The sequence below is a fragment of the Equus quagga genome, chromosome 1 (genome assembly GCF_021613505.1).
Source record: "Equus quagga isolate Etosha38 chromosome 1, UCLA_HA_Equagga_1.0, whole genome shotgun sequence".
NCBI classification, from domain to species: domain Eukaryota; kingdom Metazoa; phylum Chordata; class Mammalia; order Perissodactyla; family Equidae; genus Equus; species Equus quagga.
Genome location: NC_060267.1, coordinates 83,072,594 through 83,097,872, shown reverse-complemented (window position 1 = coordinate 83,097,872; position 25,279 = coordinate 83,072,594). Strand labels below are relative to the sequence as shown.

Genomic DNA, 25,279 nt, shown 5'->3' with positions numbered 1-25,279 from the left:
CCCCCCGGGCGCGGGGGCGGGGGTCCGGGGGCCGAGGGGGCGGGGCTGCGGAGGGGCGGGGACCCCGGGGCCTTGGCGGCTGCGGGGGGGTGGGGCCCCCCCCTCTCTGCACGGAACAAGGTCACACTCCACCCACCCTGAGGAATCCACGCCCCCCACCCCGTCCCGGATTGACGAAGCGCCTTGCTCCACCCGCGAGGTCGGTGTTCTCAGCCCCTGGCTGTACAGATTGGGGAAACTAAGGCTCTAAGAGCAGGTGTTTGGTCCTCTGGGGGCGGGCCGACGAGCGCCTAGTAGGACCCTGGCCACCCGGACCCCTAACCCGGGCACCTTTCCTTCCGCAGGCGACGGTCACTGGCCCTCAGGGTGGAGCCCTTTGCCTGGAACCGCTGTACCCCAGAAGGGGCGACCACCTCGGGCTCGGGGAGGGGCCGAGGGGCTGAGCATCCCCATCTGGAGCCAGGTCTGAGGGAAGGCTGGACCTTCGCTAGAGACACTGCTGCCTGGTCCCATTCGTGACCCCGGGAGGAGGAGGGCAAACCTTAGCCGGGCCCCCATTCAAGCCATTCCGTCCCTCTCCAGGGCTGAGCTGACCTCTGAGGACAGAGCTTGTCCAAGAGGGGTTCTGGGGACTCACCCAGCCCAGCCTCAATTCCAGGTGAATGGCACATTAACTTATACTGAAGTTAATGCTGCACACAATCTGAACATTTCATCCATCACACAATAATGGGTAGGGAGAGGGAGAGAGGTCCAGGGAGAGAGGTGGACGTTTGCCACAGGCCATGCCCTGTGCTGGATCTGTCCATCTTGATGGCCCCAGCGCCCTAGATATGACGAGGTCAAACGTTGGCTGTATACATCATCTCACGTCACCCGCACAAACAGAAAATGACAAACATCCCTTTCTGCACATGAAGAAACCTTGCTCAGAGGTAAACTAACTTGCCCAAGGACACACAGCTTCCAGGCCTCCCTAATGCCAGAGCTTTTTCCACAGGAGCCCCCTCTTCTGCCCACCCTCTTCAAGCTTTCCTATCTTTCCCCGCCTAAATCTCTCACATCCGTAGAAGACCTATCCCTTTGGCCACCTGTCAGAATTCTGCACATCCTTCAAGGCCCCGCTGAAATGCCACCTCTCCCAGAAGGCCTTCCCAGGTAGTGGAGGCCAATGGTGGCAGACCAGGGGACAGCAGGCTCTCAGGGAGACACAGCATGAAGGCAGGGACCCGAGGCTTTGCATAAGCTCTGGGCTCTCCCAACCCGGGCCCCTTGCCAGGTGAAGGGGACAGGCAATGCACCTGGCGAACCCGGCCAGGTTCTTCTCTCACAGGTGTTGTCAAGCAAGTTCCCCCAGTGGGCTTGTCCTTCTTCTTGGTTTTTATTTTCTACCCTGGTGAAAATTTCACAGTTTTTACACTCTTGTGGCACCAAGAACCATGAAGCATGTTTCACAATTTATGTAGCTCATCATGGAGCAATACTGACAGCTTCATCCTATTTCTGAGTTTAAAAAAAAATCCTTTGCTCCCTTCTAGGAGGTTGAGTGGGACATGTGTCACTTCCTCTCCCCACCCCTCCCCCTAAGGCTATGCTAATGCTCCTCTGACAAGCGGCCTCCTCCTTGAAGCCTACTTGGAATGTCCCCCCCCACACACCCAAACTGACCATGACCTTGGGGACTCAAGCTCTCTATAGCATTCACTCATTTGCCATTTATCAAAAGCCTACTATGTGCTGGACAGGGACTAAGACAGCCACGAACACTATGAGGGGAGCAGTGTACAGATTAACAAGAGGCCAGGGAGCTCAGATCATGGGAAGAGAGATTCCGCAGAGAACGAGGAGGACCCCCATTAACCATCCACCATATTGCACATGTCCACCTTGGGGGACACAAGTTCCTCCAAGGACTCAGCTCAGGGCCCTGCATCTGGCAGGTGTAAAAAATGCTCATCATCCCAGAAGGCCAGAGCCAGAAAGGGACTCAGATCCAAAAGACTGCATTGAGGGTGAATGAGGTCCAGAGAGGGGAAGGGACTTTCCCAAGGTCACACAGCAAAGTTAATCAAAGACCCTGGACTCTAATTGCCTGCTCTGCCCAGCCTCACAGCGTGCTTACTGTCCTCCTTCCTAGGGTTGAGGGCCAAGGGTGGCTCCTCACCCAGCCCTGGATGAAGGGGCATGAGCCTTTTCTCCTCTCCCTTCACAGGCAGGTCCCAAAACTTGATTTCTGGAGGCAGCTGCAGCCCTGGACTTGGGAAGAGGGACTGACTGGTCTTCGTGTCAGAAAATCTTGTTCTTGACCCAAGTCAACCTTTAATGAGGGGCAGTGGGCAAATCCCATCCCTTCTTTCAAGAAAACAGGAGTCCTGATGCCCACTTTGTAGGACTGTGGGGGAGCCTGCAGACAGCCTGGTGGCTGAGAGCTGGGAGCCGGAGGCAGACACACGGGCTCAGCCCCGGCTCCACAGACCCCTCGCTGAGATGGCCCTCTGTGAAATGGGTGGGGGCTGCAGTGAGCATTAAGTAGGACAGAGAAAGCTCTGGACGCCCCTTCCCACACCCCCAGGGCCTGACTTTATCCCACCTTCTCCAGGAGGCCGCTCCTGACTACAGAAGCTGGCCCAGCCGATCACACCTCTTGGGCCAGCTCAAGTCTTCTCACACTGCTCCTGTTCAAATCTTAACTCAGGTGAGCTGTGGGCAAATTACCGGGCCTCTCTGAGCCTCAGTGTCCCTATCTATAAAATGGGCTAATGACCAGGGTTGTGGCAAGGGCCCCCATTACCAGTAAAATGGCAAATATGAAGCAACTGGACACAGCAGCTGCCCGCTTTACTGTGATGATGACCGATGTTGGCTCTAGTACAGCGCCCGCTGTTGGCCCTGAGAAGGCGTGAGGCCACCACAGGTGGGAGTCTGTGTGGGCTCTCTGTGGAGCTTGACGGCAGCCTGGCAGTGGGGACAGGGCTGGTGTCACGCCTAGTGAATGAATGAACATGCTGACAAAATCATCCTGGAGCCACAGAATATCATCTAGTTGAGTAGTTTTGAAGTCTTTTTAAAAAAAGCACTTTTCTCTAAAGCAACCTCGCAGAGACTCCGAGGTACAAAGCGCTGGGGGCCGCCTCGGCTCCACTCACAAGGGCAGGGCTGCTGTCTGGAACTCGGCGAGCAGCCTGCGCAGTCTGTGGAGACCGGGCTGATCCCCCCAGATGGGGCCCTCTGCCTCCACTCACACAGCCGTGCTCCCGCGTGCTGCTCAGGCAGCTGGACCACTGCCCCTAGGTCAACTAGGGCCCCAGGGGCTTTTGCACGAGGCTGCTGCCTCGTGCCACCACCCCAGCCCATGGGGGGCTGGATGTGGACAGCCGTGTGGCCTCTGCCCCTCTCTGTGACAGCTCACTGCCCATTTGGACATTCTCCCTCCCAGCTGATCTGCAGGCCCCCTGGCTTCCATCCATGTCACTGACCTAAGCGCAGGGCAGAGGCCGGTGGGGTCTCTGGCTGGAAGGACCTGTGTTCTTGGCAGCTCCCCGACCCTAAGTCCAGCCATTTCGCCACCATCCTGACATCTGGCCCACAACCCTGCTCCTTCTCCGGGATGTTCTGAGAGACTTTCTCAAAGGCCTTTCAGAATTCCAGACACATGATTTCTTCGTGCACCCAGTTCAATCAATTCCAAGCAATGATGATGATGATAAATTCTCAGTTACTGAGCTCCTGCTCGCCAATTTGCTTTGCCCGTGGCTCTTGCTGACCAGCCCCCAAGCCCGAGAAGAGGATGCCTAGGAGGGCCCAATGCCTCTTATTGGGAATCCTCGGCAGGACATGTACTCCAGAATTCAGACTGTTTAGGGTCTTCGGGTGGGGAAATGGAGGTTCAGAGATTTGAAGCCCCTTGCTGAAAGCGGCAGAGCCATTAGGTGGTAGAGCTGGGACTGTAACCAGGAGAGTTCTGGCCCCTGGGGTGGGCAGGGTGGAGACCCCTTCCCCATGCACACCTGCACGTGCACACACACAAGTCAAAGGCTGGAAGGGGACTGACAGCTCAGCCCATCCTCCCACTCAGCCCCAGGCACGCTGCTGGGCCTCGGGGATGGGAGGAAAGAAGGGAAGGTGCGCCTCTCCGAGTGCAGGGCTGTCACAGGTGAGGACCCGGAGGCGCAGGGAGGGGAGCCTTGCTCGGTCCCATCCTCACGTATGCCTCACTCCCCACCCAGGAGACAGCACCTAGACCAAGGGTTTGCATTCCAGCACCACCACTTGGGCACCTGGGAGTCAGGTGTCACCACTGGTCTCTGAGCCACCTTCTCACCTGAGTGTAAAGCCCCAAGCACCATGCCCGGCACAGAGTGTGTGCTCTCTCAAGGACGATTTCCTTTCCCGACTCCATCATCTATTTGGCCCTGCATCCTCAATCCAGGCCTGCCTTCGTGACCTGCTCCCCTTTTAACAAACCGACCTTGGGTCACTGCAGACGGGTGCACGGCCCTCACCTGCCTTCGACTCCCACTGAGGTGGTGCTCAGGATGGAGGCAGAACCAGAACCCATGGGCCCTCCCGCAGCCCAGGCCCAGCTCCTCCTCCTGCGGCCATTTCTAAGGCCTGCACCCAAACAGAGGTGCTTCCAGGAAGGAGGCTGTCAGTATCTATCTGGGGCTTTGCACAAATGCCAAAAGCACACCTAACTAAACAGGAAAGGGAGGGGAAGATCCCAGCCAGATAGTGCCACCTCACCCCAGGAGAGGAGCTCTGCTGGGCACTCAGGCTGGCAGGCTGGTAGGGACGCCTCACCCTGGCCTGGCACAGGCTCGGGGAAGGGGCTGGGGAGAGTGAGGGGTCCTGCTTCCAGGGTCCCAGGGTGAGAGCCAGGAGGGCCCACAGCGGGCAGCCAGGCCAACACCCACATGGTACAGACGAGGCACCCAAGACCCAGAGGGCAGGGAGACTTGCCCAGAGTCACCAAGCAGGGCGGTGGCAGATCCTAGGGCCGCTCTCCTCACCCAGAGCTCTTTGCAATGCCAGCATCCTACGTTTCAAGAACCTCCCAGGCCCCCGTGTTTCCTCTTTCCAGGCCTCTGTCTTCCCATCTGTATTACGAGGGGCTGCAGTGGGTGATCACCAAGCTCCTTTCCAGGGCTATCTGATGAGTCTATAAAGTGAGAGCAGCTGCCTTCCACAGCTGGGCTCTCCCACGCCAGGCACTAACAGTACCAGCGAATTCTGTGACTTTGCCCAAGTCCTTCAGATACACAATTCCTCCTGCCCTTCTTCCCTATTCCTGGGGCTCTGCCCTCAGCGAGCTGTCAGGCTTCCCTGGCCTCCTCCCCTGGGAGGTATGCAGCATCAAAGAGGGTCCCAGTTGGGGAATGACTCACTAACGGCGGAATGTCAGCCACTGTGACAGGTGAACGAGGGGAGGCATGTCAAGCTAGGATTAAGTTGGTGCCTTCCTGGTGGCCACCTACTCACAGGCGACCCTAGGCCCACAGAACCCTCCCTAATCCCCTGCCCCTTTCAGCCTAAGACCTCCACACTCCACCTTACCCAGAGAAGGCAGATAGAGTACTGGGGTCACACAAAGAGAACCAAGCCATGGGCCAGGACAGCCAGGAGTGGGCTGGGCCCTGGCACTCAGGGGTCACTCTTGCATTAAAATACTTCCCAGGGGCTGGCCCAGTGGTATAGTAGTTAAGTTCGTGCGCTCTGCTTCAGTGGCCCAGGGTTCACAGGTCCGGATCCTGAGCGCAACCCTAGCACCACTCATCAAGCCACGCTGTGGTAGCATCCCACATAAAACAGAGGAAGATTGGCACAGATGTTAGCTCAGCAACAATATTCCTCATACACACACACAAATATTGCCCAGATAACCACACCTAAACATGTTCACATGCAGAAATACACAGGGCCAGAAGCATGCACAAATTCAAGGACATGCATGCATACAAAGGAACGTGGCAGGGCACGGCCTCAAAGAAATGCACGTGTAAACATCTAAGTCTCCCCACCACCACCACACACAGATACACACACATAAACACATGTTCACATTGACCAGCACACACACGCAAATACACACATATACAACCATGAAACACAGAAACACACTGAAAGAAGCTTACAAATATACACACATACTCAGCTGTCGTCAGGCATGCACAGAATTATGCTGATACACGGGCCAAACACATCGGCCCCATGTGCTCATGTTCACAACCATTACAGGTAGGGAAGTGGCCCGGTAAGCTCAAAGAGCTGGGAACCCAGATCTTGGGTCCAAGGGGAGAAAACAGCTCCATGCTGCTGCCACCATAATCCCCCCTGCTCTGTGCACAGGGCCTCACTTTGTGCCAGAATCTGAGGGCAACCTGTTTGTTTCTCACACCCTCAAAACTTGTCTTCGCAGCTCCCTGAACATGTGGCTTCTCCGAGTCTTGCAGCCTGGCAGGTTGTTCCACAGGACTCCACCCCATCCAGGGACCCCTGCCCCAAACATTTCTCCTTCTGCCCACCATCACATCTGAAACCCTACCACTTGACACACCTCCCTATGTCCTAGAGTTACCTCAATGGCTAGGAATCCCCAGATAAAATGTAGATACCTTTCATCTTCCCTCCCCCAAGACACGTGGCAGCAGAGGGTTCTACCACTTAATGGTCCTGGGCCTCAGGCCAGCGACCTAACAACCTGACCTGACCTAACCCTCTGAGCCTGTTTCCTCTTCCACAGAATGGGAACAACAGTAGTCACCTCACAGGTGGTTGTAACGAGTCAATGAGATCACGCACGTAAGGAACTCAGCTCATTTCCCGGCACACAGTAAATGTTAGCCACTATCACCATCACTGTCATTGTCATCATTTTTACTGTTCGGACTTTGACCACCAGAGGCCAGCGCAGCCATAAGCTGGAAGGAAAAAGAGGGCAGGAGTTTACAGATGGCAATCTTTAGGAGCCCAATCTCTTGTGATGGGGAAGGATGCTGGTCAATGATGCACTCAGGGCGTGTTCTCTGAGCCTCGCCATGTGCCAGCCAGGCCCTGTGCTGGGTCTCACTGTCCAGCTGGAGAAGAGGCCCAGCCTGTCCTAGACACCCGCAGGAGACTCCTTGCTGCTTTTGCTGCCTCCAGTCCTGCCTCCCCCCAACCCCAACTCATTCTCCAAGGGCATCAGACGGATCCTTTAAAAAGTAGATCAGATCCTGCCACTGACCAGCTCCACCGCCTTCCAAGCTGCCCAGGGCTCCAGGGATGAAGGCCTAGCTCCTTACTGAGGCCCCTAAGGCCCCCTCATGATCCACACACCGCACCCCACCCCCACAGTCCAGGCCCAGTGGCTTCGGTGGGACTTTCAGAATTGCCAGCTCCTCCTGCCACAGGGTCTTGGCCCATGCTGTTCCCATTGCCTGGAAGCCCCCTTTGCCCAGGAAATGCTGTACACCTTCCAGTCTCTCCCCACAGTCTTCTCCTCAGGGGCCCCCTGGATGCCCTTGGATTAGGCCAGGTATTCACACAGACTTATCACAGTTGTAATTCTATCTGTATTTGTTTCATGCCTCCCTCTCCCACAGGATTGTGGGGACCATGACAGCCTGGGTCCCCAGTGCTGGACACCTGGCAGGAATTCCATAAATATTTCCTGAATGAATTAACAAACGTTTATGATACAAAAGAAAAAGGAAAAAGGCAGAGAATGTGTTCTGGGAGGCTTTTTAAGGGATTCCACTTGGGGTCAATCTGGGTGGCCTTGCCAGAAGAGGCAGCTTTTGAGTGCACAATAGAAACACTGAGGATGAGGCAGCCAGTGGGCTTACTGAGATTATCTGCAGCAGGACGGCCACATATGGGCATTCCAGGCAGAATCGCAGTATGGGCAACAGTGCGGAGGTAGGATAGCAGTGAGTCTGGCTGCCTCGGAGGCCCCTGGAGTGATCGCAGTTCCCTCTGACCTCCAAGTTACATACCACCACCTGAGCCCAGCTTATAATATGAGGCATAAACCCATAAATGCAGAGGAGACCCCCCCCCCCCAGGTCAAGGGGGACGCTAAGAAACCCTGAGAGTCTAGAGGAGGCAGGAGCGGGATGCCCAGTTGGGAAGAGGGTGCAGCTGTGAAGGTGTGAAGGGGAAATGAAGACATCAGGGAGGCCTTCCTGGTGCCTGCCAGCGCCCAGGATCGAGCAGCACAGTGAAGAGAAATCAGACACGTGTTCCTAAGGTCTCAGGCAGGGATGTGACAACCCAGAGCAGCCAGGGAGTGACTCACTGCCCCATCAATCCTCTGGCTGGCTGACACTTGCCTTAGCATCATAAGCCCATCCCAGAGGTCTGGATGGCCACAGACATTTCATCAGCCCTTTAAGCCCTGGGCCAGCCCTGACCCCGGTGTGGGGAGTCAGACACCTAGCGCCCCGTGACTCCATCAGGGAGCCTCAGCCCTGCAGCAGGATCTCTCCTTTCTCCCTCTGCCTCCCTCCAGGCCGTTGCTGAGGTCCTGGCACCAGGCCAGTCTTCCTGGGGTGACTCACTGACTTCGGTGCTTATTCTCGTCCTGTGCTCTGTGCACTCCGTGTGAGTGGACGCCCTCAGCAAAGGCCGCCTGGCAGAAGTGGCGAGAATATCATGCTCAGAGTCAAGAAATCCGGGTTCAAAACCCAGCTCTGCCGTTAATAATAATGAGAACTATTCTAACACACTAATAAGAGTAAGCCGGACATATTTATTAAGCCCTAAGCTTCAAGCACTGTATTAGAGCTTTACATGACTTACCTTGTTTAATTCCCACAACCCAGTTTAATCACCTTGCAGATGAGAGAATGACAGCTTAGAGAGGTCAAGTTATGTGCACAAGGCCACACAGCCAGGAAGTGGCAGAGCGGGGTTCAACCCAGCTAATCTGTGCCAGAGCCCAAGCTCTTCCATAATTCCATTACCGCGCTAAGAGGCTCTGAGCAAGCACCCTAGCCTCTCTGTGACTCAGTTTCTCTACCTGTACAATGAGGGGATTGGTCTAGCCGATCTCTAAATGCTTTCCAGCTTGGGCATGCCATCTTCCCCTCCCTGGTGACCCATCTGCAGATGACAACAAATGGGAGGGACCTTCTGGAGACAGCAGCTTGCCTGAAGGAAGGGTGCGAAAGGTGGGACTTCAGCTCTGTGCTGGGCCATGGGGAGCTTCTGGAGGGTCAGAGCCTCACCCCCTCCCCCAACCCCCCAACCCCCGCCCCGGCCTCCCAGGCACCCAGCCAGCCCAGGGCAGCCCTGGGGCAGCAAGGCAGGGAAGGGGTGCCACCCCGTTTCTCCCTGGACCAAGAGCCACCAGGGAGCAGCAGGACCCCAGGGGGCTCCAGCCGCAGGGACCATGAACATGAGTGGGAGGGAGAGGCAAGAGGCGGGTAGCAGCCCCATAAATCCACCTGAGTGCGCAGTGCTTTTAAAAGCCCTTTTCACTACAGGATACAAAACGCACCGTTTTGGAAGAGGATTTTATGGGCTACTTCGCCTCCTAGTGATTTACCACCTGCAGGCTGGGCTCACCTGAGAGTCCTGTCCCTGAGGGATCATGGGAACCCACGGGGTGGAGTCAAGGTCAGCTTCCAGGCAAAGGCTGGTGTCCTTACCGGGCCTCTGTAGTGATCTGGATGACTTGTCCTGACCCTTCCTCCAGAGGAGGGTGGCCACTTGGTCTCAGAGAGGCAGAGTGGGGCTCTCAGAAGCCTGGAGGAGGTCGCGGCTCACCCCTCCTCTCCTTCCCCAGCACTCACTCACCGAACTCATTCCCTCCCATCTCTCTCACACACCTTACGCCACAGACCCCACAGGTGAGGCCCTGCCCGATGCCCAGGGTTCAGAGAGATCAGAAACAGTCGCTGCCCTGGAGAAAGCACCACGTCTGGTGGATGGTTAAGTCGCAGCGTCTGTGTTCTGGAGCTCAGGCGAGGGGGAGCCTGCCGGAGACGACGGGGAGCACGGAGGAGGAAGGCGCTCTGGAAGCAGGGAGAGGGGAGCAACTGCGGGCAGAAGGACCAGCCTGAACAAAGGCTGGTTCAGGCCGGGGGGCCTCGAACGCTGCCTGGGGAACCGGATCCCAGCCCCTGGGAGCCATCTCAGGCACTGGAGCAGGGCGGTAACAATCGTGGCTTGTTTTAAACATTCTTTAAGCAATTCCACAGGAAAACTTACTCATCCCAATGCGAGGCCTGGTGTCGGAAACAGATGTCATTGCTGCCACCTCCAAAGAGAGCCTCCTGGCTTTGGAAACAATTCCCACCCGAAGACTCAGATAAAGTTATGTCTGCGATCCAACCCAAATGCCACTTGATGTGACAGAGGCAATCGCTTCATTTTCATACCATGAGGGGGTGGGGAAGCAGAGGCCTCCGAGCCTAACCCCCCACACGCAGTCTCCTGGGCCCCTCGGGAGAGGGGAGGGCCTGCAGGCCGCAGGGTGGGGCCAGAAGAGGGGAGCACTTCCCTCCTACCCCAGGGCATCTGCCCTGCACAGACACCTTCTGACCTATGGGGGCCAGGCCAGCTGGAGGCAGTGGCAGGATAAAATGAGGCAGGGAGACCGGAGACCCAGGTTCAAATGCCAGCTCTCACCCTGATTGGCTGTGTGACCTCAGACAATGCACCTCCCCTCTCTGGGCCTCAGTGTTCTCTTCTATAAAAATGGAGAGAATAACAACGCTGGCTGGCAGAGACAGGGTTGCGCTCTGTGGGCCAAGCTCCTCGAGAACTTCAACGTCCGGGATCGGGAGCTCAATGATCTCCAGCAAGTATCTTCAGTCTCCAGCTGCCTAGGTTTTGTCACCTTGAAAAGGTGGGATTTGTGTTATCTGCCTCTTGGGCTGTGAGGACAGAGTGCTCAGCACAGGGCCTGCCTCAGGGGACTATGCAAAACAGGCTTTACAAGCCCCCAACTGACGCAGACAGCAAGGAGCCGGTAAACTCAGGATTTGAATCCAGGTCAGCCAGACTTCAAGTCCAAGCGCTGACCAGCCTCCCGCCTCCCCCAGAACGCCTACCTTGCTCCCTCTCAAAGCGGTGGTGAGGATGGAACAAGAGGCCTGCGAACCCAAAGGATGACTGTGATGGAGCGGCTACTGGCCCAGCCTGGTGACCACAGCGCAGCGACACTGCCTGGCAGCCCACACGCCGGCCTTCCCCAGCCTGTGCCCCTCCTCCTGCTGGAAGGCTGCCTCGGCCCCAGACCTCACCCCCTCCAATGTTTCTTTCAGAGTCCCCCTGCCCTCTGGTCAACCCATGCCCAGTGAGCTCAGCCACCAGTGCCAGGCCCAGCTGCCCACAGGCACTCCATATAGGAGCTGTTCCCTCCACCCAGCAGGGGCTCTGCAGCTTGTTTAGCTCCGGCTGGCCCCCTGGAACCCCAAGACACACAAACCCCTGGGACTTCAACTCTCCTCTGGGAGGAGCGCCCAGGCGTCCACTCGCTGCCCTCTGCTGCCCCCAACTGGTGGGAAATCGCCCTGCACAGACACCTCTATGCTCACCAGCCCCAGGAACTCGGTCTCCCGCCCCTTGGGCACCCCTTCATCCTCTCCACCTCCTAGTGCCAGGGCTGGGCCCTAGAAGCTCTGTCAGGGGCGCTGTCACTTTGGGGTAGCAGATGAGAGGCACAGAAGGGAAGATCTGAGGCTCTGGGGAAGGTGTGGGGTAGGGGTGAAATGGGACAGGGCGTAAACACTGGCTGGATGCACCCTGTGCCAGGCACTGAGCCCTCACAGCCGCCCTGTGAGGAGCCCCCTTACAGAAGGGGAAAGAGAGACTCAGAGTTGGGTGACCTGCCTGAGGGATCCCACAGAGGGGAGCTGTGGGGCCAAGACTGCGTCCTGTCCCATCCCAGGTAGACTTCTGGGTGGACCCAGGGGGGTGTGAAGACAGGGAGAAAGGCCCCCAAAGAGTAAGCCACATGTCACAGAGCCTGACATTCCACTGTGAGTGACTTGAACTCCCAATTGATAAGGCCCCTTCTGTGCAAGGAACCTATAACCAGGGACGGGGGAGTCAGCCAGGGGCATCTCAGTCGCTACTCAACAGGCTCAAGTGCAGGTGTGGGGAAACAGCTGACAGGGATGGCCTAGAGGGGCCTCAGGAGGACCCCAGGGCAGACAGCAGGGGTCAGAGGCTGCCCTTGTTCCTATCCCTCTCAATCCTCCCCATCCAAGCTGCTGGAGCCAAGCCGGCACCTCCCAGGATGAGCAAGAGTTCCAGGGCTCCTTGAAATGGCTTCTTCCCTCCACCCCTGACCTCAGGGGCCCCCCAGAGGGCAGTCTAAGCTCAGACATTGAGGGGCAGGAATCAGGAATGGGCTCCTGACCCACGTTCCTGTTTATCAAACTGCTTGAGAAGTTTGCCCGTTTCCTCATCCATTGTCCCCCACCCCAGTCCTGGTCTCTGCCCACTGAAGGAGCTCCAGACTCTCCCAGCCTGGTCGAGTATGTATGCTGCTCTGAAGAACACTGCACTCTCGGTCTGTTCTGGCCTGCTCTGGCCCACCTCACCTCCCTCTCTGGGGACCCCATACTCCTGTTAATACAGCCTCAGATCCCATTTGCTCTGTGCGCTGCCCTGGGTTTCCTGTACCCTCAGGTTCCAGCCACTTCCTCACACTTCAGCTCCCCCAAACTGCTCCCAGTTCCTGCCATCACTTGTCTCTCATCTCCTGGCCTTTGCAGGGGCTGTCCTGGCTGCCTGGAATGTCCTTTCCCCTCACCCGCCTGGAAATTACTTCATCAAGCTTAGCTGACCCCTGCATATTTTTGCAGGCAGCAACGATGTTTTAATCCTATTTGTGTCATTGCACCACACAGGCACTGACATGTAGTTGGTGCGGATTAAAAATTTATTAAAAGAAAGAAAAAAGGAAGGCAGAGAAGAGAGGGAGGAAAGTCAGTCAGTTCCCACCCACAGCAGGACTGGCAGACAGAGCCTGGCTCCTGCCTCTGACGCTTGCCAGCTGTGCGACTGCACCAGTCCCTTCTCCCCGAGCCTTGTTTTCCTAATCTGTAAAATGGAGCTAATGAAACCACATTCCTGTTTACCAATGGAGCAGGCAGCCTCCCCACCCCACCCAATTCCACAGCGGCCCTTGGTCAGGCTCAGATGCTGGCCTGGCCTCGGATTCAGGAGGCCCCACCCTCCAGCCCTGACGACCTACCAAACTGGCCACCGGGGCCACCCTGGCCAGCTCCCGTGCCTGCGCTGTCTGTAGCAACGTTCCCATCAGCGACACCCCACTGCAGGACAGGGCCTCTCCCCACCGAAGACGGACAGACCCAGATGACAGTCATCTTCCTTTCAGGTTTGAGCAGTTCAGTAACAATTAGGCTCCTCGACAGGCAGGGGTGGAGGGGGCTGAGGGTGCGGGGCTGCTCTCTCCTCCGACCCTCATCTGCGGAACATCTGAAGACACCGAGCTAAGAGACTCCAGCTCAAGGACATCGGTCTCACAGGCAAACTTCTGGGATGTGAGGAGGAAACTGGGGCGCCCATCCATGGGACCCCAATGCAGGGCCAGCACTCCTGCCCTGTCAGTCAGCCACAGTTGCATGGCTGACATCCCTCTACTGGTCTGTGGGGCACAGACATGGGGGTGTCCCACCTAAATGTGCGTTTGAGATGGGCCAGAAGCAGCCTGGGGTGGTAGAGGGAGCCCCGGAAGGTATCCAGGCAAACCTCCCCGTTCCGGGCCTCAGTTGCCCCATCTGAGCAGGGACAGACCTGGCCCATCTGATCTGTGAGCCCAACCAGCTTCTCTACCCACCACCCCAGTGCCTACGTGAAGTCGCCTGAGCTGAGAAGGGGCACTAACGGGGGCAGAGAGGCAGACCCTGCGGGGAGCAGAGAAGGCCACTCACTTGCCCCTCAAATCACCCCTCCTCCAGGCAGCCTGCAGCCCTAAGTGTGGGTTGGGCTGCAGTTGGGGCTGGGACCCAGGGGCCAGGAGGTGGCAGTGCGCTGATGAGCAGGAGGGAGCCATCAGGGGCCTCTAAAGGCAGACCATTCTCTTAGGCCCTCTCCCCCCGGGAAACGTGATGGAGGTGGGGAGAAGGGCTCAGCTGCAGAGAAGAGAGGGCAGGAAGGAGAAAGGTGTAAGGAGCACTGGACAGGGGGAATGGAAAGACCTAGGCTCAATTCCAGGCCCTACCCGAGATGTGCTGTGTGACCTCAGGAAAGGACCCTCCCCTCTCTGAGCCAGGGAAGGGCTGGACCAGATAATTTCCAAGAGCCTTTCCACCGTGGTATTGAGGCGGGTCACAGAGAGGCCTGCACGTTCATGTTCATGTGTCTGTTTCTGTGTGTCAGAAAGAGAGAAAGAAAGACAGCTGAAACATGAGGAGGGTGCAGGGAAGCTGCGGGAGTGGGAAGACGGGTGAGCAGCTGGGGAAACCCAAAGTCTGCATCCCAAAGATCTCCTGCTGGCTCCGCTCTTACCCATCATCCCCTGTGGCTTAGACTTCCTCCTACAGAGGGAAGTCTAAAGGCTTTAGTCCAAAGTATTCACCCACTCACTTTTCTCTCCAGGCTCCTCTCCTTCATGCCTCCAACTCGTCCAACACTCTAATCACACAGAACCAGTGGCTTGTTCCTATTCAGTTAAATCCGCCTGTAACTGGAATACTCTTCTCCCTTTGTTCCTGACAAACTCCTACACATTCCTCAAAGCCCAACCCCAAAGATCCCCTGTCTAGGAATTCTCCCGCACCCTCGCCAGCCAGAAGTAACTGCCCTTTGTTCTGGGCTCTCACTGCACTCCAGGCAGACCTCCATCACAGCTTCAGGACCACCTAGGGTGCACACGATTGAGCATCCAGTAAAAGTGCGTGGTGGAAAGGAACGGAGACCCGCTTCTAGAAGCATCTGCAATCAACCGGGTACTGAGTTTATCTGCAGCTTCCGCCAGCCCCCCGAGCCTTCCCCTCCCTGACACTTCTCCTTCTCCGTCTCGCAAAAAATAGCCCTGAGACCTAATTTCAGCTAAACCTTCAAACACGACTCTCCACTTTCAACTTCCCGAGGAAGAATCAATTGGCTGTCAAGTTTCCTGGAGCCTCTGCCACCTCCCACACCCCAGGCCCTGCCAGCTCTCCTCAAGGTCGATGGGAGGGGGTGGGGCGGAGGACGGAGGGAAGCTGGGTCTGGGGAAGGCAGCAGGCTGAGGGGACTCCTGGGGGCACCTGTGACAGTGACCATCTCCCTACCCTCCAAATCAAACTGTGAATTCCTCTACCACGGGGTGGCAGGTGACGGGCGGCATGCTGCTGCTGCCAAGGGCCCCTGTGCTTCGGGAAAGGGGGTGGGCACATGCAGAGCCCCTGGACCCAGCGTGACAGTCTGAGCAGATCCAGGGCCCCCAGCTTGCTGCCTGCCTGCCCACCCTCCCTCTGTCCCTTCTCCCTCCCAGGTTTTCCTACAGGTACAGAGAAGGCAGACCTGGGTTTGAATCTCGACCACACCACCTCTTTGGAGCTAGAGAGCTGAAGGCCAAAGGTGGGCAGGTGGTCACCTGCTCCCAGCTCCCTTCGCCATCCCACCCTCATCCAGGGGCCCCCACAGTTCTCAGGGCATGCACCGGCCTGCTGGCACCATGTGGCCCTGGGGAGCCACTCCCCCACCCATTACTCCACCTGCAGGCAGAAGGTGTACCAGGTGGGCAAAAGGTCCCATATCTTGCCCAAGTCACTGAAGCTCAGCCCCAGGTCTGCTGACTTTACAGCTCGTTCTCTTAGTCACTGCATCAAAACATTTAAGCACCTACTATATGGTCAAACCACATGCTGCCTTACAAAGTCCACTCCCTTCATTTTACAGAAGGGTAAACTGAGGTTCCCCCAGGGACACATGGTCTCCAAGAGGCGGAGGTGGGGCCAGCACCAAGCCCCTCATGCCCTGGGGGGTGGCTGCGGTCCTACTCTGACTCACAAAGAGGGTAAGAGCCACCCATGGGGGTACAAACAGCCCAGACTCAGAAGTGCTCCCAGCTGGGCGGTGACCTTGGACGAGTCCAGCCCCTCCCAGGCCTCAGTGTTCACAGAGGAGGTGGACAGAATGAGTCCTATAGACCCCAACATGCAGATTTCCCATTAAACTACATCGCAGCAAAGGGGCACACCCAGAAGAGATGCTGACGTCCCGTCACCGGCGCTGGAAATGGCAGCGAAGATGGCAGTTATTCGAGTATATCCCGTTGGGTCTCCCCTGCCTCCCCCAGGCAAAACCGCGCTCCCCGGGTTCCCTCAGGGGCTGCACAGCACAGCAGCCAGCCAAGTGCATAAGGATGTGGCTTGCGGAAGCACGGGTGAGCTTGGGCTGATGGCGGACGAGTTGTGCTTCTGGTCCTGCACAGGGTCTGCGCACAGGCCCAGGCCAGGTGCACCTCTGACCTCCCCCCATACACCCTGCCTCTGCCCTCCACCCCGACCCTCCCCAGAGCTTCACTGTTCTGGAGCCAAAGAGGGAAACACAATTCAGACGATAAAGGTGGATTTCACCTATTAAACATCTACCGGGGTCAGACCTGGGCTGGCACATCCACACGGAGGTCCACCACAGTCCTTTGAGGAGGGCAGTCATGCCACACTTTACTGATGAGGGCACGAGGCTCAGAGAGGCTGAGTGACTAACGAGGTCACACAGGTCATAGAAGAGCCAGGATGAACCCAGACTCCCCCCAGCCCTGAGCCCTCCAGTGCCCCCAAGCTCCCAGCAGCAGCCCGGGAGAGAAACTCTACCCACACCCCTTTCTTTCCTTAACGCCGCACAGAAAAGGACCAAGGTGCCCAGGGAAGGACACAAAACGTAAATATCTGACAGTCCTGGCAGCCATGCCTGGCTCTGTCGCTCAGGAACTGTGCCACACCAGGCAAAGGACTTCACCTCTCTGAGCCTCAGTTCCCTCAGCTATAAAATGGGGATACTCACGGTACCACCCCCCAGCCCCGCCTCAGGGTTGCTGTGAGAAGTGGGTCAAATTATGACTGAATGCACTTCCCATCCTGCAGACCCCAACTGGACAGGCGGGACTGCAAGTGCCAGGTGCCTGGTGGCTCAGAAGGCTGGCCCTGGCTCTGATCCACAGGTGGTTTCCACACCAGGAAACAGCGAAGACGCCACCGCAGGACAAACACCAAGCCTGGCTGGTAATTAAGGAGCTGCAAATTATAGTAACGTCAAGGTGTGATGATACACCTACTAGAAGAGCAAAGGACAGGGAAGCAGGTAAAGAGCGCTGCTGATGGGGTTCTGGGAGGGTGTGGGGGCGAGTTCTCCTCACCGCCAAAGGAGGTGCTCACTCAGCTCTGGGCTCAGAGAGGTGGCTCCACCGTGTTTCAGCAGCTGGAGCTTGGGTGAGCCACTTCACCTCTCTAAGCCTCAGTTTCCTCATCTCTAAAATGGGGTGATCAACGCATCAGCTTCAGGGTGGTCTCGAGGATAAAAAGAGATCACATAGGGCAGACCGTGAGGACCATGTGGCTTCATTATTATTCATCATGGTTCCCTCAGGCCCCCCTGAGGCTCAGCCTCGCTGCCATGACCCCGGGGGTCCAGACAGGGCAGGACTTGGCACTGCTTCCCAGCCACCCAGGCCACACCCAGGGGAGTGACCCTGAATCCTCTGTCAGCATGGCGTCCCTTTCCTCCTTGCTGCCTGGAGGCTGATCCAGAGCCTGGAGTTCAAAACCACCTCTTGGGGGAGCTTGTTAAAAATGCAGATATCCAGGCCCGGCCCCCAGGCCCACTGCGCTGAAATCTTGAGGGGGCCCGAGAATCCACTGTGAAAGCATTTTTATGACATACAGACAGGCAGGAGAATCAGTGGCCCTGGGAAAAGCCCCTCCCCTTAGCCAGGCACTCGAGGCTCCACCTGGCCCAGACGTGGCCCAGCTTCCCTGCCTCACCTCCTACCCTGTGCTCCAGACACCTCACCTCCAGTCCCACCGAGCATTTCACCATCCACAAACACGTCAATTCCAGCGTGTCTCTATGCCTTTGCACCTGCTGATCCCCCTACCCGGAACTCCCTCTCACTGTTCCTGCCTCGCCACTCAATTTCTACTGACCCTTCAAGACCCAGCTCAAAAGTGAGCTGCCAGGGGACACCTTTCCCAACCCACCGGGAACAGTTAGTTACTCCCAGCTCACCTGGAACCCCTGTTTCACACCATACAGTGACAGCCAGCTCTGTGCCCTCTCTGTTCCCTCCTCCCCAAACCCTCTTCCCCCTGCTCCCCACGGGGCTGGCTCCTCATCCCTTGGGCCTCAGCTCACATATCACCTCCTGACCACACCACCTCAAGGAAGCCCTCCTGGTTTTCCCTATCACAGCAGCCTGCTTTTCTCCTTCACAGCATGCAGCTCCGAGATGAGAATGTGAGCTCATAGGGTCATGGGCTGTATCTACGTGGTGCTCTCTAGGCCAGCTCCTCCCGCTCAGCCCCGCTCCCAAGAATGGTACCTGACACACACTGGGCACGCCATAAAAACTGTTGAATGAATGAATGGATGAACTAATGATCCAACATCCATCTCCCCTATAGACCACGAGCTCCCGGGAGCAGAGAATGTGTCCCCTTCCCCGCCCTGTCCACTTCTCCATGTCTCCAGTGGCTGGCAGGGCATGAACAGAGGGGCACACGGTAACATGCTGAAGGGACGCAAAACTGTGTGTGTGTGGCAAGGATGTCAGGACACCGAGGGTACAGAGGGTCAGAGGTTAAGGGTCACTGGGTTCTGTTTCTGCTAAGTCGTTCAGGTTTGTAATAAAAAAGTGCATGTTGGTAGGACCACTAAAATCAATAGGTAAGATAGTTATACCATGTTTTGTCCATTCTAAGACATCATCAATTATAAGATACAGCACTCTCTTATGCGCCACCAAGAAAAAAAAACTACAGCAATTAAATTACGACACACCACGGACTGGAACATGAGAGAGATTAAAATGTGGAAACAAAAACTGTGCATCTTAAGAGTGGAGGAAGCATGGGGTATGTGCAGCTAACACTAGTCTCTCTCCTCCCAGGCCAGCTCAGCTCCAGGCCCCGTGGCCGCAGGGCTGTCTGTCCTGTATCTGCCCACCCCCTTGCAGGATGGGACCCCCATGTGGCCCCCAGGGGCGGGGCTGAGCCACAGAGAGGGGAGCAGCTGAGCGATCGGATACCTAGAACAAGGGAGGCTGGATGCTCTCCCGGTCCATGAGGCTCCAGGAAGGGGGGCCGCAGGGCCGCAGAGCAGCACCCCGGGCCAGGTGGCGATGGTGACGCAGAGATAGTTACCGTGACCCGGAACGGCGTGGCGGCCGAGGGCTCCATGCTGGGGCTCTTCTCCGACAGGCTGCCGGGCAGGCTGCGCCGCGAGCCCGGCCTTTCTTGGGGCGACTCTGTCAATAGAGGGAGAGAGAGGGTGAGCACGGGCAATCGTGGTCACCCAGTCAGACTCTCCTGTCATTCCCATCCTGACCAGGACAACAGACAACTGGTCCCCATAAAATAGCATAGCCACTGTGGAAAACACTTGGGCAGTTCCCCAAAAGGTTAAAGACAGAATTACCACATGACCCAGCAATTCCATTCCTAGGTCTGTACCTCAGAGAACTGAAAACCTGGACACAGACAAATAACTTGTATGCAAATCTCCGTAAGAGCGTTATGCACATCAGCCAAAAGGCAGAAGCAACCCAAGCGTCCATCAACAGATGACCAGACAGACAGTGTGATACATCCACACAATGGAATGTTATTCCACCAGAAAAAGCAAAGAAAGTTCTGATACGTGCTTCAGTGTGAACGAACCCCGAAAACATGCTGAGTGACATAAGCCAGACACAAAAGACAAATATGGTATGAATCCACACATATGAAATACCTAGAATAGCAAATTCATAGAGAAAGAAAGTGGATTAGAGGTTACCAGGGGCTAGGGGTGGGGTGGATGAGGGGTTATTGCTAAATGGTAGAGAGTTTCTGTTTGCAGTGCAAAGACAAAAATAGATGCTGGACAGGGTTGCACAACATTGTAAACATACTTAATGCCACTGAATTGTATACTTAAAAAGGATTAAAATGGCAAATTCTATGTAATATATATATTTATCACAATTTTTTAAAAAAAGCTCACCCAAGGGGCCAGGCCCATGGCCCAGTGGTTAAGTTCATGCACTCTGCTTCTGCGGCCCAAGGTTCATTGGTTCGGGTCCTGGGTGTGGACCTACACACTGCTCACTAAGCCATGCTATGGCGGCGTCCCACATACAAAATAGAGGAAGACTTGCAGAGATGTTAGCTCAGCGACAATCTTCCTCAAGCAAAAAGAGGAAGATGGGCAACAGAGGTTAGCTCAGGGCCAATCATCCTCACCAAAAAAACCCACAAAAAACAAAAAACAAACTTTTAGCCATGGCCCGAGCATGCCTGCTTAAAACCTCCCAAGTCAGCCCAAGCTGCCCACTGTCCTCGCCAGTTCCTCCACACCATGCTTGGCACTGGCTGCCTCTTTCCCACTGCTCTGGCTGTGGCCGCCCAGAGGACTCCCTTCCTGTTCCTTCCAGCCTGACCCATCCTGCAGGCCCTGGAGGACACCCTTGGTAACCGTCTCTGCCCGCAGCTCTCAGCCTCCTTCTGGCTCCTATAGCAACAGCCGGGCCTGAGTCTCTCCATCAACGCTCTCACTTTGCACACTGTGTGTGTCTGTGTATGTGTGTGTGTGTCTCCTGCACTTGACTGCGGAACTCCTAACACCCACGCCTAAGCCGGCTGCATCTCCATGTCCCCAGCGCCCTGCATGGAGCCTGGTGCATGGGGGGTGCTTGGGAAAAACCTGTTGACTCGCAAGGAAGGAAAAGGACGAGGTGGAGATTTCCCTGGTACACGTGAACACACACGGGTGCAGAGCCAGAGGCGCACGCCCAGCAGACACATGCACATGTTCACATCTATGCAGACAGTCCGACGTGTACCTGCTCAGACCCACCCCCAGGGACTCGTCATGGGTGGACGCATGGACACGTGCACATACCCAGGACAGATGCAGCCAGATTGGATGGGGTCCTCAGAAGTGGGGAAGGACAGAGCTGAACCCCTCACCCCATTAGGACAGGCTCCATGCTGAGCCCTGGCCAATGACCCAGGAGGCAAAGCCACCTTGGGCCTGGGGGAGGTGGGCCGCCTGCAGAGATAGGTTCAACCCCAGCTGACCACTGGGCAGGCCTGGGGCAGGGGCTAACACCAGGTCTGGACGTGGACTTGCCAGCCCCGGGCCACTTCCTCCAGAAAGGCTTCCTCCGCTCCGCTCCTCCTAACCCCAGGGACTGCCGTCTCTTAGGGCCTCACTGACGTCCTTGTGGTGCTGCCTGTTCACACCTTCCTCACTCCTCTGCCACGGTCTCTGCTGGTCACTCTAGGGGACACTCATTCTGTCTGGAGGTTCCCCTAGGAAATCTCTTCCTGTGCTCCCCAGTCTGCCTTCACCTCTCCCCCAACCCCTGTCACCTCCACCTGGGGGTCCACCATGACCACTCTGTCTGACTCACTTGTGGGGCACTGTGCTCAGCCTCCAGAAGCCTCTCAGGATCTACCCTCCCTCCTCCGACACACACACCCCTGGCCACAGCTTCACCACCCCTTCCTGGGCAGGTGGGCCATCATGGCTCTAGGCAAGAGAGACATGGAGTCACGAGGTAGGACACAAGGAGCCCAGGAAGGCAGCTGAGACCAAGACTCATGTTCGACACAAGCTGCGAGGATGCCATCTCTCGCCTCCTGGGTCTGAGGCAGGAGGCCCTCAGGGGTTGCTTGGTCCTGTCACCCATTTCACAGATGGGGAGGCTGAGACCAGAAGAAAGGAACTTGTCCATTGCCCCCAGCCCAACAGCTCTATAGCAAAGACCCTCTCAAGCCTCCAAGTCTATGCCCAGGGCCGGGCCCTGAACTCCAGAGGAAACTGAAGGGGAACCTTGGTACCTTTCCAGGCAGCTTCTGCTTGGCCCCAGTTGCATCCTCCATCCTTCTCCCCCCTGCCTTCTGCTCCAGGAGGCTGACCCACGTAGACCATATCAACGGAGCTTCTGGGCCCTCTAGCTTCCACGGGGTTTGGCCAATGGGGAGCCCTGGCGGGAGATCAGGGGAGGGAGGAGCGTCACCTGGGCCGGCTGCCTCCCTCCACTGATGGTCCCAGCTACCAGGAAGACAACCCTGTCTCCTGGGCTCTCGCCTCTAGTAACCACACTCTCCTCCCCTCCTTAGGGCCTCGGCGGATCAGCCCCGGCTGTTACCAGCTCTGGGGTCCTGCCCTCCTCTTCATGGTTTCCCCACACCCGCCCACATCTCAAATGATCCTGCTGTAAGCGCCATCTGCTTCCTGCTGGACCCCGACTGATCCACCAGGCGGGATCTCAGCTGCCTGAGAACCGGTCCCCACTCATGGAGCTGACAGGACCTCCTTTACATACGGATGGGAAACCGGGCCTGAGAGCAGCGGTGACGTGCCCATGGTCACACCGGACATCAGGGCAGAGTCTGGGCCAGGCCAGGCTCTCTCCCAATCCGACACCCCAAACACCTTCCCCATGCCTGCCACACGCTCTAAACAAAGTTAACAACACTAACCTCGTGGCTCGCTGGTTCCGACCATCATTTTTCTATCTTTTATTCATTATCCTTCCCCCAAGGAGTCTTTTTGGACCCTTTTTTCCTATTTCCCCCCTGCATAAAATTTTAATACCACCTATAGAGTAAGCATCTTTTATGTACTATATGTATATTGGGCTTTATATAGAAAAAGAGTAAGATGTTTTTTGACACTCCCCCCCCACCAAGAACCAATTTTTTGCCCTCTTGGGGGCAACATTGCCCCCACTGAGAATGCAAGTTCTGGACCCGTTCAAAGACAATCCCCACATGATGACAACTCGGACAGCTGTGGGGAGTTCCATTTTCCAGATGAGGAAACTGGGGTTCTGGGAGGCAAAAGGGACTTCCTCTAAAGTTCCCCCGAGTAGGAAGTAAGAGGATATGCTGAAAGCCCCTTCAGCTGTCCCCCAAAACCCACACTTAGGGCCTCAGAGAAGGCGGAGGCTACCTGGAGCATAGGGAGGGGGAGGAGCCCAAGGCTAGCACTAGGAGACGGGACTCAACCCGGACCCTGCTGTGTGACTCCAGGCCAGCCCCTCTCTGTCTCTGAGCTCATGATTTATCAGCAATCCAGTGAGTCAGGCAGTCAGAGCAGCAACTGTCTCTATTTCCCGTCATCAAAACAAAAACAATCCCTTTATTTTACTCAAGCAAAGACGCCACAAAGCTGACCCCAAGTCCTAACTCTGCCTCTCGGGATTTAGCCCAAGTCCTTGACAAAAACACAGTTGCCTGCGGCCTTTGATTTACAGCCCATCTTTTTCTAATTTGGAGAAGACGACAGGCTTGGGTCTCATGCCCCCAGAGGTCTAAGCTACACAGCTGGTGCAAGTGGAAGCCCAGAGAGGTTACAAGAATCTGCTAACATGGTGCAGCACAAGGCGCCTCCCTAGAGGCACATTCCAGGGAGGGAGAAGCAGCACCTCCTCCAGTCTCCCCCAGACCTCGGAGCACTGTCCAGGAGTCCTCCCTCTGCTCAGTCTCACTGTGTGACCTCCACATGACCTCCCGGGCTCCCAACCTGCATAATTAGGCTACAGGACCAGCTGATCCTGGATCCCCTTTCCATTAGGAGGTCAAAAGAGTCTCCATTTTACCAGGAAAGGCAAGCTGTCTTCCCATTCTTGGAAGCCACGGCCAGAGAAGTGCATTTTAACCTTCATGTGTTTGCAAAAAAAAATAAATAAAATAAAATTGGTTTCATTCAAATGCTGCTGGCTTGGTTGCCAAGGATACCGCCTAATCATGAAGGATGACTGTTACTTGTTGCCATGGAAACACAGAGGCCTGAGGAACATCCTGTAATTTCAGACAAGACACCAAATTTCAGTTGTCAGGTTGCACTGCTCAGATCTTAATACTTAAAAACAGGCAGAGGCAACAACCTCTAACACTGGTGTCAGGAGAAAAGAAGTCAGCAAGAGCATAGAAGGAGGAGGGGCGGGATGGGGATGTGTGCGTGTGCTGGACCTCAACAGTGAGCAGGGAAATGCAAATTAAAACCATCAGACACCATTTCACACCTTTCGGATAGAAAAAAATTAAAAAGAACAGTGACCCCAAACACTGACAGGGATGCAGGAACTTTTTCATCACTGCCAGTGAAGTCAAAAGGCTTTGGAGAACTAGACAACAGGTAGTTGAAACCAACACACACACACACTCTAGAACCAGAAACTCCCCTCCTACACGTCCAGTCTAGAAAAGTGCTTCATTCTTGCTCATGGAGACGCCTCTGCACAAAGACGCCTCCTACAACACTGTAGTAGCAAAATGTTGGAAGCAACCTAAATGTCCACCAACGGGGGAATGAAGGACTGCACCTCGGGCAGTCATGTGGTGGAATACTACACAGCAAGAAAGAGGGTATGACTCCAGGGTGCACCATTCACATGGAACACAATGGCACTCCAAAGGACCCAGTTCTGTAAGACCAACATGAATAAAACTCAGAAATAGGAGGCTGAGTGAAAAAAGTAAGTTGCAAAAGGAAATAAAATGCAATCCACTTACACACATTTTTTTAATGAGAATGTTCATAACAGCTTTATTTGTAATAGCCAAAAACTGGAAACAACCAAAACGTCCTTCAATAGGTGAACAGTTAATAGTCAATAGGTGAACTGTATGACGCAGAATAATGGCCCCAAAAGAAGTCCACACCCTAATTCCCAGACCTGTGAATACGTTACTTTACATGGCAAAAGGGACTTTGCAGATGCACTCAAGGCTAAGGACCCTGAGGTGGGAGTTTAGCCTGGATTATGCTGGTGGGAATAATCTCAAATGTGGAAGAGGAAGGCAGAAGCATGAGTCAGCGAGATGCGATGATGAAAGAAGAGGCAGGAGATTCTAAGCATGAGAGGAACAGCAGAAGAAGGGGGTCACAAGCTGAGAAATGGGGGTAACCTCTATCTAGAAACTGGAAACATCCCTCAGCTGACAGCTGGCAAGAAAACAGGGGCCTCAGTCCTATAACCACGTGGAACTGAACTCCGCCAACAAGGAATGAGCAATGGAATGGATCTCTCCCAAGGACTTTCCGAAAGGAACGCAGGCTGCTAACACCTTGATTTTAGTCCTGAGACCCATGTCAGACTTCTGACTAACAGAACTATAAG

At 55.8% G+C, this 25,279-nt stretch overlaps 1 protein-coding gene across 5 annotated transcripts in view; it reads right to left on the bottom strand.

The window, feature by feature from the left end:
- The window catches only part of DAB2IP (DAB2 interacting protein), a 194,479-nt gene that overhangs the window by 84,635 nt on the left and 84,565 nt on the right, over positions 1–25,279 (bottom strand). For 4 of the 5 annotated variants that reach the window (XM_046655211.1, XM_046655201.1, XM_046655221.1 and 1 more), the window contains exon 2: positions 19,308–19,411. In XM_046655211.1, coding sequence (XP_046511167.1) covers positions 19,308–19,411 — 104 coding nt within the window. Of the gene's footprint in view, positions 1–19,307; positions 19,412–21,989; positions 22,047–25,279 lie in introns of those variants that run through there. The other variant, XM_046655238.1, reaches the window with a different exon arrangement.